A 13,435-nucleotide genomic window follows, 5' to 3' on the forward strand; every position below is an offset into this window, starting at 1 on the left:
AATTATTATATTTGGATAGTAAACTTATTCCAAATAATATTTCGCTTGCATCATAAACACATTTTCCAACCTATCTTTTTATATTTCCAACCACCTTTTTATCTCACATACATCACATCACAAAAAGTGCTACAGTAATTATTCCAAATAATATTTCAAATAATACTTTATTTGTTTGGATACCTCAATTATCCCAAATAATATTTCGCTTGCATCATAGACACATTTTCCAACCCACTTTTTTATATTTCCAACCACCTTTTTATCTCACATACATCACATCACAAAAAGTGCTACAGTAATTATTCCAAATAATATTTCAAATAATACACTAGGAACTAGGAACAATCCATATGTTTACGAAAGCAGTTCTAGCAATTGGTCAGATCTAATGGTCTGTAACTCACATCGTAATAGTTTATATTTTTAATAATTCTATTAAATCTAATGATTTTTCAAATCAGATATATCTTTTATATGTTCTATATATTTTCTGCCATTACTGATTTTTTTTTCATCAAACAAATCGTGATAGATGATTTTCAATTAGTTTATTAATAATATTGACTCCTATTTTATCAAAAAAAAAAAAAAAACTAGGAACAATCGAAACAATCACTAGGCACAGGGACATACCAGAAGGATGTTGCTTGAGCTTATCAATATGAACCCACCCAATCAGCAGACAGCCTTTTACCGATGCTGCATTAAGGCTTCTTAAGTTTATTTTATCAAATCAGCAATCCAATATCCATGACTTTGGAAAAACTATGTGGAAATTTATCCTCAAAAATTATCAACGAGATCAAGATCTATGAAGTTTCACGAAACCGTGCTCATAGGACTAGGGCCTTGTTTGGTTGATAAGTTTTTTGCCAGATTTGTCTGCTACAAGTTTTTTAAAAACTTTAATTACAATAACCTCAAAAAAAATTTTAAAGTTTTTAAACTATACACTTTAAAATATTAAAAAAAACACACTTCAGAATTTTTTTTAAAAACTTCTACAGTAAGTTACAGTAAAGTTTTAAATAAATATCCAAAAAATTCACTTGCCAAACGTTGCCATTACACTCTTATATGTCTTCTCATCTTTAATTACTGATGGCACAGTCACTATCTTAGGATGCCATTCTATGAAACACGTAGTTTAAGCATTTTTGCCAACATGCTATGACCATAAGGCAGTTTCATTTTTTCCTTTAATCAAGCTTGATAATGAGTCAATTCAAAATTCTCATCCGAATTCAGTCTTCCTCACGTAAAAAAGATTATATGATTACAAAACTGCATACAAATGACCAAAAAAAAAAAAAAAATTTAAGAGGGACTGATTCAAGAAGTCTAAGAAATAAAATATCCATACATCCATAGCTTGGGCTCTTTTTTTAAATTTTTTTTTTATTATGCTGTTTTGGTTTATCCTCTTTTGGGGGTTTCAAAATTAAATTTGGGGAGATAAGGTTGATGATGTGATGAAATCTGACGAAAAAATGGTTGTTCAAGGACGGTAAAATTAATTGAAGAGCGGATGAATTGATAGTGTAGCTGCAGAAGGTAAAATTTAATTACCTCAATTTGTTCCTTATTAATCATTAGCATGTCTCTCATTTTACGATAACCTGCCATTATTTGGCCTCTGTGGATTTGGTGATCTCGGATGGAGAAGGATTCCAAGGACTAGAGAAAACTGGGTGTTCTGTACGGAATGAAATATTTCAATGGACACATTTTCTTAGGTTTTAATGGAGTTTATTAGATAGTTAGTCAGTTTTGGATACTCTTTAATGATTTGACAATGCATGTGTATGGTTAGTAGTCGTTTTATCAATAACATCGAATCGACAACCGCTATAAATATCTTGACTGATCATGCCGACTGTACTATTCTCATTTTTCTTATCATATGGAGTGTTTGGATAGAATATTATTTAAAACAATTAATGTAGTATTTTTTATAATGTGATATATATGAAATAAAAAATATTAAAAAATGAATTAAAAAATATGTTTATTTCTTTAAAAAAAATTATGTTTATGATACAAAGCGAAATATTATTTGATAAAATTGAGCTATCGTGGCTGAGGTGGAGGCTATTGCCCCTGCTTCAGTTTTTTTTTAAAAAAAAAACTCTATATATTATGTATATCAAGTATTTTTGGTCCCACAAAAAATGATACATTTGCGGTCGATATTAATTGGGAGTAAAAGTGCAAACAAATTTAGAGACTCTCTAACTCACAATCGACATTTCTGGTCTTATTAAAATAGATAAAGAGACTGATAGAGTAGCCTCCTTGTCTACGGATTGGATTGTCTGTTTTTATTTTCGGATTGTCACTTGCTAATATTGACAAACCATTTTTAGTCCATTTTCGTCTTTCAACCAACCATTAAGGTGAAAGAGGAAAGTGTAGATTAAAGCTATTGGTTTACAAAGTTGAAAAGTAAGTGGGAAAATGACAAAACACATAGGCCCACCATTGGCCCCTTCTCAAGTATTCCTAAAAACTTTTGAATTGTCATCACTAAATGAACAGGGCAAAGTTGGGATATTTTTCTTCTTCAATGATTTTTTCTTGTTAGCTGATAAGACGTTTATGTTGACAAATTGCTATTACTACTGATCGAGATGCGACGCGACAAATAAATTGGGAAGGAAGTAATACTCCTCCGTTCCACTTTGATAGTCATGTTTTCCTTTTTCATCAGTCCCAAATTGTAATCCACTTTCCAATTAAAAAATATAGTTATATTTTAATTTTCCTAAAATATCCTTGTTCAATGTAAGTTGTTGTTACTATAAACCTACCCCATTTAATGAGAGTTGATTCTTTTTTTACCATCAATTCAAGTTCCCATAAAGTTGTACTCTAATTAATATGAGAGTATTTTAGGAAAATAGCTATCTAAATTGATTGTTTCAACAAAGTTAACTACTTTTATTAAACTGTGTGAAAAAAGAACCAGAACTATCAAAGTGGGATGGAGGGAGTAATAATTAGTACGTACTCAAATGCAAACACTTGTGAGTGGACGAAAATGACTATTTTAGTGAGTCTCAAATATTCGGCGAATTTCTAGAATTAATGCTAATTTTAGAAAATATCTCATTAATGGTGTTTTATGGTATTGTATTTTTTATTTAGAGTCGTCGCATTTGAAAAAATGCGGCGACAGCAAAATAGTATTTTTATCTTGAATTATTTTTTGGTGTCACAAGTGCGGCATTTTTGTTTTGAATTATTTTTTGGTGTTAGAGTGAATAAATGTTTTTATTTTTTTATACATCTTCGCGGGCGACTGTGAAAATGACCATTAGCCGCATCCAAAAGTGGATGCGGCGACGCAAGATGTCAGAAGTCTTAACCGTCAAGTTTCCTTATTATTTATTTGGTTAATGGATAAGTGATCGGTATTTGCCAAATTTGTCAAACACATGCCCAACTTTCTATAGGGAAATTTAGGAATAATTTTAGAAGCCTCCCCTAAGGTTTCTAACAAATTTACTATCCTCCCCTGAAATTTTAAAAAATTATTAACCTTCTTTAAAACTAATCTTCTTGTAAAAAATTACTGGGACTGTTAATGGGGTCGAACCAACTCGAGCTCAACCTATTTGGCCCCAAAAAAGCTCCATGAGCCTAAAGTTTAATTGAATCGGGCAAAGTTTGGATCTAAATATTAGATCCGAACTAAATGTAAGTCAAATTTGAGTCATTCTAGGTTCATGCCTAATTAAAAGTACACCCATGTATGAGTATAATTATATATGTAAAATATATATGATAATATATATAATTTATAATTATCTATACTACATATATTATATATAAATGCAGAGGAGGGTGTTTGGGATAAACAAAAATCCGTTACTTTATATACTTCATGAACTAACCTTGATGATGAAGAAACTTTTGGTATAAACAAAAATTTATCTTTCTTTGATAGCTACCCACTACCAATATGATTTTTACCAAATAATATGTATTTTTTCATATTCTATTTTTCAACTTATTTAGTAACTCTTAATTTTAATTAGCAGCTACCAACTACTTTTTATAACTTTTATTTTGCTGAATTTTTTACATATGTATTTTCAAAATATAAAATCAATTTCTTAAAAATAATTTTAATAAATATACTCAATATATTTTACAAATACTTTTTCTATTAGTTGCACACACATTAGTATGTGTATTGAATACTAGTACATATTGCGACATAAAATGTTAATAAATTATATGTAAATTTGCATTAATTCATAATTATAAAGTATATATTATATATAATTATGTATTTAATTATGAGTTTGGGCCAAACCCGATTTGATTCTGAAACTTATATAACAATGTGAGTTGAGATTAAACCTTTTTAATATGAGCCCGAATCCCAAAAGCTCGAAACCTGAAAATTCATATAATTTGTGAACTGAGTTTGGGCTTGCTAAAGTCAGATTGACACCACTACAAATTATCCCAATTCACAAAAAAATTAATAACAAAAAAATGTGCATTCATTTTTTTTTATTATTAATGGTTTGAAATTAATAATAATAAAAGCTATTATTCGTTTGAAAAGCTGTTCTTTTTTTTTTTATTCTTCTGTCCTAGAACTTGGATATTTGAGTATAGTAACATGTATATACTGGAGGAAGACCCTTCTGCTATTTGTGGCAGCTGTTTCGGAAGATGTATCCAGATGATAATTCTTCCTGAAGAAAATGGCATATTGGAATGAGGCTGTAGAGAATGGTGCATCGCCACATCCACTTTTGGATGCGGCAAATGGTAATTTTCACAAAGATGCATATAAAAGAATAAAAAATCTTTAGTCATTTTGACACCAAAAAAAAATTATCAAAACAAAAATACTATTTCGCCCAAATGCGGCGATTCTAAGTGTAGAAAACAATCTCACCGAACACTCTAAATGAGATATTTTCTAAATTTAGGATTATTTGTAGAAATTTGTCCAAATATTCATACAAAATTAAACTTGACTCTAACTCTATGTCCTAAGCTCTAACAATATTTGAACTCTTATAGTTTTTGGTCCAAGGCTGCACTGCCAAGAAATTATGCTCGCATCAACAAAATATATGTTTGGAAGCTCCAAAGTACCGTTTTGTAAATTGAGTTCATTGCATTTACCTCCCTAGAGGTTTATCTAATCACAGCAATAAATCCGTAGTTTTTTTTAAGGGTAAATAACCTTTTATCTCTCTATGATTTGGTGCTTTACCACATGACTCTCTTATAGTTTAAAAATCTATATATACCACATGACCTCCATATAGTTGAAAAACCTATATATAATCCTTTCATGATTTGGGTTAAAGTGATACCATTAGTTTTTTCATTAAAACTAATGGTCAATAGTAAAAAGTCAAAATCAAACTAATAAATTGACAAATTCACTCTTTCACTACTTTTTTCATTTTCTTTCTTTTTTTTTTTGTGGAAGAGAAGAGATGATTTGGAAACATATACTTTGGCCTATAAAACCTTAATTTTCTCCAATTGCAAAAGCGATGAGAGGGAAATAAAAAATAAATGAATAAGAAACAAAAAAGATGGAAGGGAAATATAAAACAAACAAATAAGAAAGAAAAAATACCAAATCTTTTTTATTACAAATATCATTATCGATTTTTAAACCAAATCTTTAATGGTATTTTTCTAGTTCTTATTTATCTATTTTGTATTTCAATTTCTTCCTTTTTATGTTTGGAGGGGAATAAAAAGAAGTAATGAAAGGGTAAATTTGTTAAGTTATTAGTTTGATTTTGACTTTTACTATTAATCATTTGTTTTAATGGAAAAACTAAGAATCACGTATTAACTCAAATCATGAGAGGGTTATATATAGGTTTTTAAATCATATGGGGGTTATGTGGTAAAGTACAAAGGGTAAAAGTTAATTTATCCTTTTTCCAAATCAGCCCAACATTTTAAATAGCCAAACATTTGCCACGGCTGCTCAATTGCATCACTTGCAGCAGAATTTTTTGAAATTATCAAAATACTTATTTTCTATCATCCTTCTTCCAGCCATTCTTTCATCTTTCTATAGATTAAAGTTAGTGTAACCAAAACTCTAGTCATATGACATCACTAATAATAGTACATTTCATTTAGTGTAGTTTCTTGAACCTCCACTATTATGTATTTTATTTTCTAAACTCTCTTCTATTTCAACGTGCATATAATCAAACTTCGTTTTCCCAAAAACAAAATTAACTATCAATACTGAATTCAAATATAAACATAAAATTTTAGAATTTTTATACAAAGACACACATATGAAAATTAGAAGTAAATACCAAACAAAGACACTTTTCTTGGTTTAAGGATATGAATTTAATGTCATGTTTTCTTAAATTTATTATTACATTTTTAAAAATTTAATGCTTTGTTATGGATAAAAATCGTAAAGTTTAGCTCAATTTTATTGTTCCATACGAAATTAGATATTTAAATAAAATAGATAATTTGTTGTATGGAAACAATGAATTGGACTAGTGTGAATAAGCCATATGCAGTTGAAAAAGTAATTGTTTATTTTCTTTTAATCCATATTAATTTTTTTGGATTATGTTAAGGAGTTTCTTAAGAGTGGCTATTCAAAGGGTTAAAAAACATTTTGGTCAAATCATAGGCTCCTTTTTTATTTAGACAAACCTCAAGGGAGGTAAATGCAGTTTCGCAGAGGGTAGTTTTGTCATTTCTCCACTTCTAATAATTGGGTTTAGACACCGACTCATAAGGGATAATTCGAATTTAGTCAAACCGCAGAGTTTTTTCAATAATACGGCCAAACCTTAGCGGAAGTACATGCATTAACCCTTTTTTATTTTAAAAAAAAAGAGATAGAGAGAATTTTTATTAATCAGATTGCTGAAAATCGTTCAACATTGGTTTCTTGACAAAAGATGGCGGTATATTCTATATGGTATCCACGAAGCTGAAGAATTTAGCTATAGAATTCAACAAAGCTACAGGATTTTGGCATAACAAGTCAATTCAGGAGCTATTATTGTTTTTGCCTCCATTGTATCCGATTTACATCCACATCTATAATTCTATGTAGTTTCAGACAAAACCTTAGGAATATCTTCTACTACTGGCCCCATTGTAGAAAAATCATCATCTTCACTATTCAGCAATTAAATAACCGATAAAGAGTCTCCTTCAAGTGTAATATTCGGAGTGAACAGATTTTATTGCTGAATTAATTGCCTCCTTTGTAGCAATGGCTTCTTTCCTTCTTCGATTCAACTGTCCCTTGGAATTGCTTGGACAAACCAGCCATGAAAGCTTCCGCATGCTTCCAATATCGTAGAGTTTAATGCACCCTCAAAATCAACGTTAAATTGATCCATCGTACACCACCCCGCAAGAGGAACCTAGAGGTTCCACATTGTCTTCTTTGAAAGCTACTAGGGAATTAGTCACAAAGCGAACCATTGATAAAGGTTCTCTATGCTTGCCATCAAACAAAACCAAGTTCCGATTGTTCCAAATCTCATCACAAAGAGTAGCAAAAAGCTCCGAATCCTCACTTGAAAAGAACTCACAAAATTTCTGTAATCCAAAGATGAACACCAACTGAAGAGGTATTTTCATCAATATGACACCTTAAGTTTCAAACACAAATAGTGATATTAAAGGTTTTAGGATTTAAGAAGCGAGGATAGAGAAGGATAAAAAGGGGTGTGAATTATATAGAAAAGCTACCTGTAAATCTAGGAATTGTAATTAAAAAAAAAACAACTTGAAAAAGCTAATTATTTATTTTTATTATTCTTTTTGCTTTAAAATGTGGGTTTTGTATGAAATTTTTTTTGGGTCAAGTACTATTACCATATTTGAATTGTGTGCAATTGATAATAGTAAACTAAATTAATATTCAAATGTAAAGGACTAAAGTGATAAAGTTATGAGTTAAAGGTCTAAATAGATATTTGATAAAAGTTTGAGGACTTCTAATATGCTGTAACTTATCTAAATGTATATCAATGGGATTAGAGTTCTGTTTGCATGTCAACAAAACATTTTTTTCAAAATGAAAATTATGTGAGGCCTCTACAGTAGAAAATCAAGCAATTAAGAATACTTATGTTACTACTTTGTATCATCTATTTTTCGCCCCTTGAATAAAGTTCTTTGCATTCTTCTTGTTATTGAAGAAGATGAAACTAGTTATCTAAATCGAAAAATAAATTTTGGCTTCAAGTTTAAGGTACCAGTTAAACATAGCATAGATTTTGTCAAAGAGTAACATTATACAATATTGTTAAATTCGGACTGGATAAAACTCGGTTAAACTACTAAGATAGGGGTCAACTGATCGGATCAGTCAGACCATTCTAAAAAAATCCACTGAAGTTAGTATGATGTTGTAATTATTTTATATTTTTATAAGTTTCAAAAATATTAAAATTAAGTTCTTAGTTATATTCGGCCAACCATAAAAATGTTACAAAAAAATTAGTCTTGCAATCAAATATACACCTAAAAATTATATATAAAAATATGAATTCGTGTCTAAATTATGTACTTAAAAACTAAATTAAAACAAATCATTCCCAATTCGAGATCTTTTTGCTAGGAATATGACTTTATAATGCAAGTTAGAATCACTAATGATAAATTGATAAGATGATAGAGATGAAAACCTCTTGATTTAGAGATCATTGAAGGAAGCTAGTGATTTTGATGTTAACATTAAGTGAGTGACATTTTCTTATTTCTATTAATAAATGAAAGTTCTATACTTTAGTTAACTCAAATTAATTATGTTTCGGGAGAACAAGAAAGAAAAGTTTGAGAATCGGGTCACTAGTTTGGCCAATTTTTAATGGTTTTGATTGATTTTTTTATCAAAGTAATTTTATGCTACAAGCTACTTTCGAAAGAAGGTCGGTTCATATTCAGACAACACTAACATTATACGGATAAAGCATTTGTGAACAAACTTATACCAAGACTAGTTGTTAGTTCAAGAGAGTTGGGATAGATAAATTTTCAACAAGTCTATAATTTGTGCAAAAATTAATTATTTCATCTTGAAATAAGTCGATATAATTAATTATTTTCAACAAGTCGATATAACTACTGTATCTCATTTCATCTTGAAACTTTTAATACCACTATTTAAATTTTAAGAAACCATCTTAGTTGAAACTTCAACATTATGATCAACAATGCCAAGTCAAAACTTCGCCATTATGATCAAGTCATAATGATCAACAATGCCGAGTTACAGCAATTTGATTTTGAACTTCGCCATCCTGATTTTTTGTCAATTATTCTAAATTTGCACAAAATCCGAAGCATCGAGGACCACATTTGCAAAAGTCAAAAGTTTAGGGACTACATAATTCATAAAATGGATCGATTATAGCGTAATTTCCAGCAACTTGGGGTCTTTTGTTTTGCTGGGTGTAGTCCATTGGGTGCACGTGAACTTCGTGGGAAATTGGTGGCGTTCAATTATTTAACCTTGGTAAGTTGGTGAGTGGTCTGACAGCTTTTTTATTTTTTATTATTATTATTTTTTGTAGATAGGATACGAATTTCTAATTTATAGTTCAAAGAGGGACTTTAGTCCTTTTTTATAATCACTACCTTTGCAAGTTGGCAAGCTATCTTGTTTACATAAAGGTTGGGATTTTACTGTGGAATATTTGAATATCGAAAGATAACAGTACAATAGTAAAAAAAAATTTACTGTTATTGTCTATTGTGGATCATCCTGGATAATTCAAGCAACTGTTTTAGAAAATGACTCTCATAATTATGGTCAAGCCAATCCAACAGTGCTCCCAAGCTCGAAAATACAGCAGAAGGTAAAATGATTTGAAACCGGATCGACAAGTGAATTGGATGAGCTTCCTACTTCTGGCTCAATCAATTCAACCAGTTCAACTCTGATTTAATGATTTTATAAATTTTTAATTATATTAACATTAAATAACTTGAATAATATTAATATATAAAAAATAATGAAAAATCGGTCCAAAGGCCAGCTTTTTTACTGATCCAATAGTGCTTCCAAGCATGAAAATACAGCAAAAGGCAATATTTTGAAATCCAGACCTACAAGTGAACTGGAAGAATTTGTGGTTCAATTAATTTTGCGGTTCAACCTCTGTTTAATAATTTATTTTAAAATTAAATTATTTGGATAAAATTAATATATAAGCAAGAAATAAAATTTTCGTGAAAAACCAGTTCAAATGCCTATTTTTTTTCTTATCAATTTTGACTGATCCGATCGATTTTGATTGAATTTGACCAATTCAATTGATTTTCCGGATTCAATATAGCATAAGATATAAGCCATGGTTGATTTGTCGGTGGCAAAAGGCACGCATTCCACGTTTTGTGGTAAAAGGAGGTATGGTAAATATTCTTAGAACTATTGCCGTAAATCTGAAATCACCTATAAAAGGGGCCATCTTTGGGCAACCAATTTCACCCCCAAATAAATCTGCAAAAATAGCTGAGAAAAAGAAAAAAAAAATGGCTGCCTGTTTACGACCACTGTTCTTAGCATTAATATCCCTGCTGATGATATCTTCATTGACCAGGTCCTCAGAAGGCGCTGGAATCGCAGTCTACTGGGGCCAAAATGGCAATGAAGGAAGCCTGGAAGAGGCCTGCCGTAGTGGCAACTATGACTATGTAAATATTGCCTTTCTGGTATCCTTTGGCAGTGGCCAAACACCGGAACTGAACTTAGCTGGCCACTGTATCCCGAGCCCATGCACCTTCCTGAGTTCTCAGATAGAGGTTTGCCAGAGCCTGGGCATCAAAGTGCTCCTTTCTCTTGGTGGAGGTGGTGCCGGGGCAGGGAGAGGGCCAATCCTGGCTTCTCCCGAGGATGCTCGCGATGTTGCAGCCTACCTCTGGAACAATTACTTGGGCGGTCAATCAGACTCTCGCCCACTTGGTGCTGCTGTTTTAGATGGTATAGACTTTGACATCGAATATGGGTCGAACCTGTACTGGGATGATCTCGCCCGGGCACTCTCGGGATACAGCACAGCAGAGAGAAAGGTGTACTTATCCGCAGCACCACAATGCTTCTTTCCTGACTATTATCTTGATGCTGCTATCAGAACTGGCCTCTTTGATTTCGTCTGGGTGCAGTTTTACAACAATCCGCCTTGTCAGTATAGTACAACAACAGGCAACGCCGATAACCTCTTGAACAGTTGGAGTAATCAATGGTCTCCCTATCCAGGCGTTAATAAATTATTCCTGGGATTACCTGCAGCCCAAGCGGCCGCACCTAGTGGCGGTTACATCCCACCTGAAGTGCTAATTAGTCAGATTCTTCCCGTTGTGCAGAGCTATCCCAACTATGGAGGGGTCATGCTTTGGAGCACATTCTATGACCAAAACTACAGTCGAGCAATCAGGCCTTATGTTAACGGCGATCCTCTGACTTATACAACCAAGTCCGTGAAAAAATCCCATGCTGTCGCATGAGTTCCTCTCATTATCTACTGAGAGATGAAATGTAGTCCTGGCTGCTTACGCCAGAGATCAATCTACTAATGTGGCTATGAGTTCCCAAATCGAATAAAATGTTAAGTAAATTTCTTCCCATTTTAATTGTGCTCTCTCTCGAATGAAGGGGTACAAGATCTAGTTTGGAGAACCATTTGCACCTTCTTTTTCTTACAACTTCTTCTAGATAATAATTTTTTGAAAATATTCAAACCACATTGAAATTGAAAAAGAAAATTTAAATTTGCAATTGAAGTTTGAGGAACAATATTTCAGTATTTCCCCTCATATTTCAGTGCATTACATGGCTAACAACCTCAGATTATATGCAAATAAAATCTTGCACTTGCATGCTCATCACAATTTTGTAGCCTACAGAGAAGTTTACACATGGATGTCTAAGTGTCACATAAGCTTGTGCGAAGAGCAAACTTTGTGTAATATTGAAGCATGGAACAAGATTTCAATCTCACACATAACCTCTAAAATCACATACAACTAGAATTTTTGCTTCTTTTTTTCCCTTGGATGGTATTAAAAGGTGAACAATTTGTCTGCCTCACAATCTCTTCCGGTCAGTGCAAGTCACTTTGAGACTTGTGACAATTTCACTAACCTCCCATCAAATCTGAAAAACAACGATTACCTCCCTTCTTCTTAGATTTGGTCTAATGATTTCAGGGTATTTGGTATACATTGCCTTCTCATGACCCACAACAAAGGGATAACAATCGAAGGGCTTTCGTTTTTATTAATTTTTTTTGGAGTACAAATTAATTTCTCATTAGCATGTTATGAAGCATATGACATTCTTGTTCGCAACAATTTCTTTCTACGAAAAAATAACAGAGAGAAGGGGGGAAAAAAAGACTCAACTGATGAACATTTAAAATGGAAACTCATGTCCATCCATAAATTATTACAAGCTTGGTATCTTAAAGAGAGGGGTCCTTGGGTTTCTATTATTTAACCAAAATTGGTTAAAGCAATAAGGTTGGCTTGATTAAATTATGTTGGGCAAAAAACCTGAGCGGCTATTAAACTATTGTCAGGATCATGTTTTGGTCATCGAACTATTTTTCGTCAATAATTGACCACTAAACAACTTAATCAGTAAACCCGTGCCCATTTCGCCGGTAATGACTCTTAATTTCTGAAATTAGCATTACACGTGACAAATCATAGGGGCAATTTTGTCCAACAATTTACTGACCGTTCACTTACATTAAACCCATCAACTGAAAAGAAAAAAAGCACAATGTGGGGCCACCTTCACCTCCGATAGCCCAGTAATCAATCGATACATCTACTTCTTGTTAGCCGCCTCCAATATTAGCTCTGGTGGTGTAATGTAATCTTTTCTTGTTGTCATAAACGTGCTCTCTTCTCAAAACCATTACCTGGTTTCTGATCTCGGCAGCCGCTGTCTCCTTAGGAGTTGGCCTAGCACTGGCAGCGCCTCCTCCGCTTCCGGCGATGCTCCTTGGGAGTTGGCATAGCAGTAGCAGCTCCTCCCCAACAAGGAGCGTCATTTCTCCCCCGATGAAAATTGCGACATAATAACCGGATGCGGGGTCGGGTCTCGATCCGAATTTGGCCCGAGAAAGACCCAGAACACCCGAGCAATAGTAGAGCTAGTATTTGGAAGACCAACAAGTGTTTTGGATCCTCATTTCTTCCAGAAGGTAAAGCACGGACTGAATTGAAGGTGGAAGGAAGGGGACGGTGGAAAAGAAAGGTGGTGGTTGTCGAGGAGGAGGCAGATGTGGAGGGAACAAGTGTCGAATGGGCCTTTGGACCAGGTGAGGCCAAAGAGGCCTTGTTGAGTTTGATAGAGGGAGGTGGTGAGATTAGGATTGGCAGAAAGGACTGTCTTGGCGGCGGCGGCGGTACGGAAGCATGAAGGGAAGGA

General features: G+C 32.8%; 1 protein-coding gene and 1 pseudogene across 1 annotated transcript; both read left to right on the forward strand.

Moving 5' to 3' along the window:
• LOC113770274 overlaps positions 1 to 13,435 on the forward strand; it is a 99,375-nt pseudogene that overhangs the window by 23,775 nt on the left and 62,165 nt on the right.
• On the forward strand, positions 10,498 to 11,553 carry LOC113772457 (acidic endochitinase-like). Its single transcript, XM_027317049.1, has one exon. It carries the CDS (start codon positions 10,531 to 10,533, stop codon positions 11,500 to 11,502), a length of 972 nt encoding a protein of 323 aa, XP_027172850.1. The 5' UTR covers positions 10,498 to 10,530; the 3' UTR covers positions 11,503 to 11,553.

This window comes from Coffea eugenioides, chromosome 5 (genome assembly GCF_003713205.1).
Source record: "Coffea eugenioides isolate CCC68of chromosome 5, Ceug_1.0, whole genome shotgun sequence".
NCBI classification, from domain to species: Eukaryota; Viridiplantae; Streptophyta; class Magnoliopsida; order Gentianales; family Rubiaceae; genus Coffea; species Coffea eugenioides.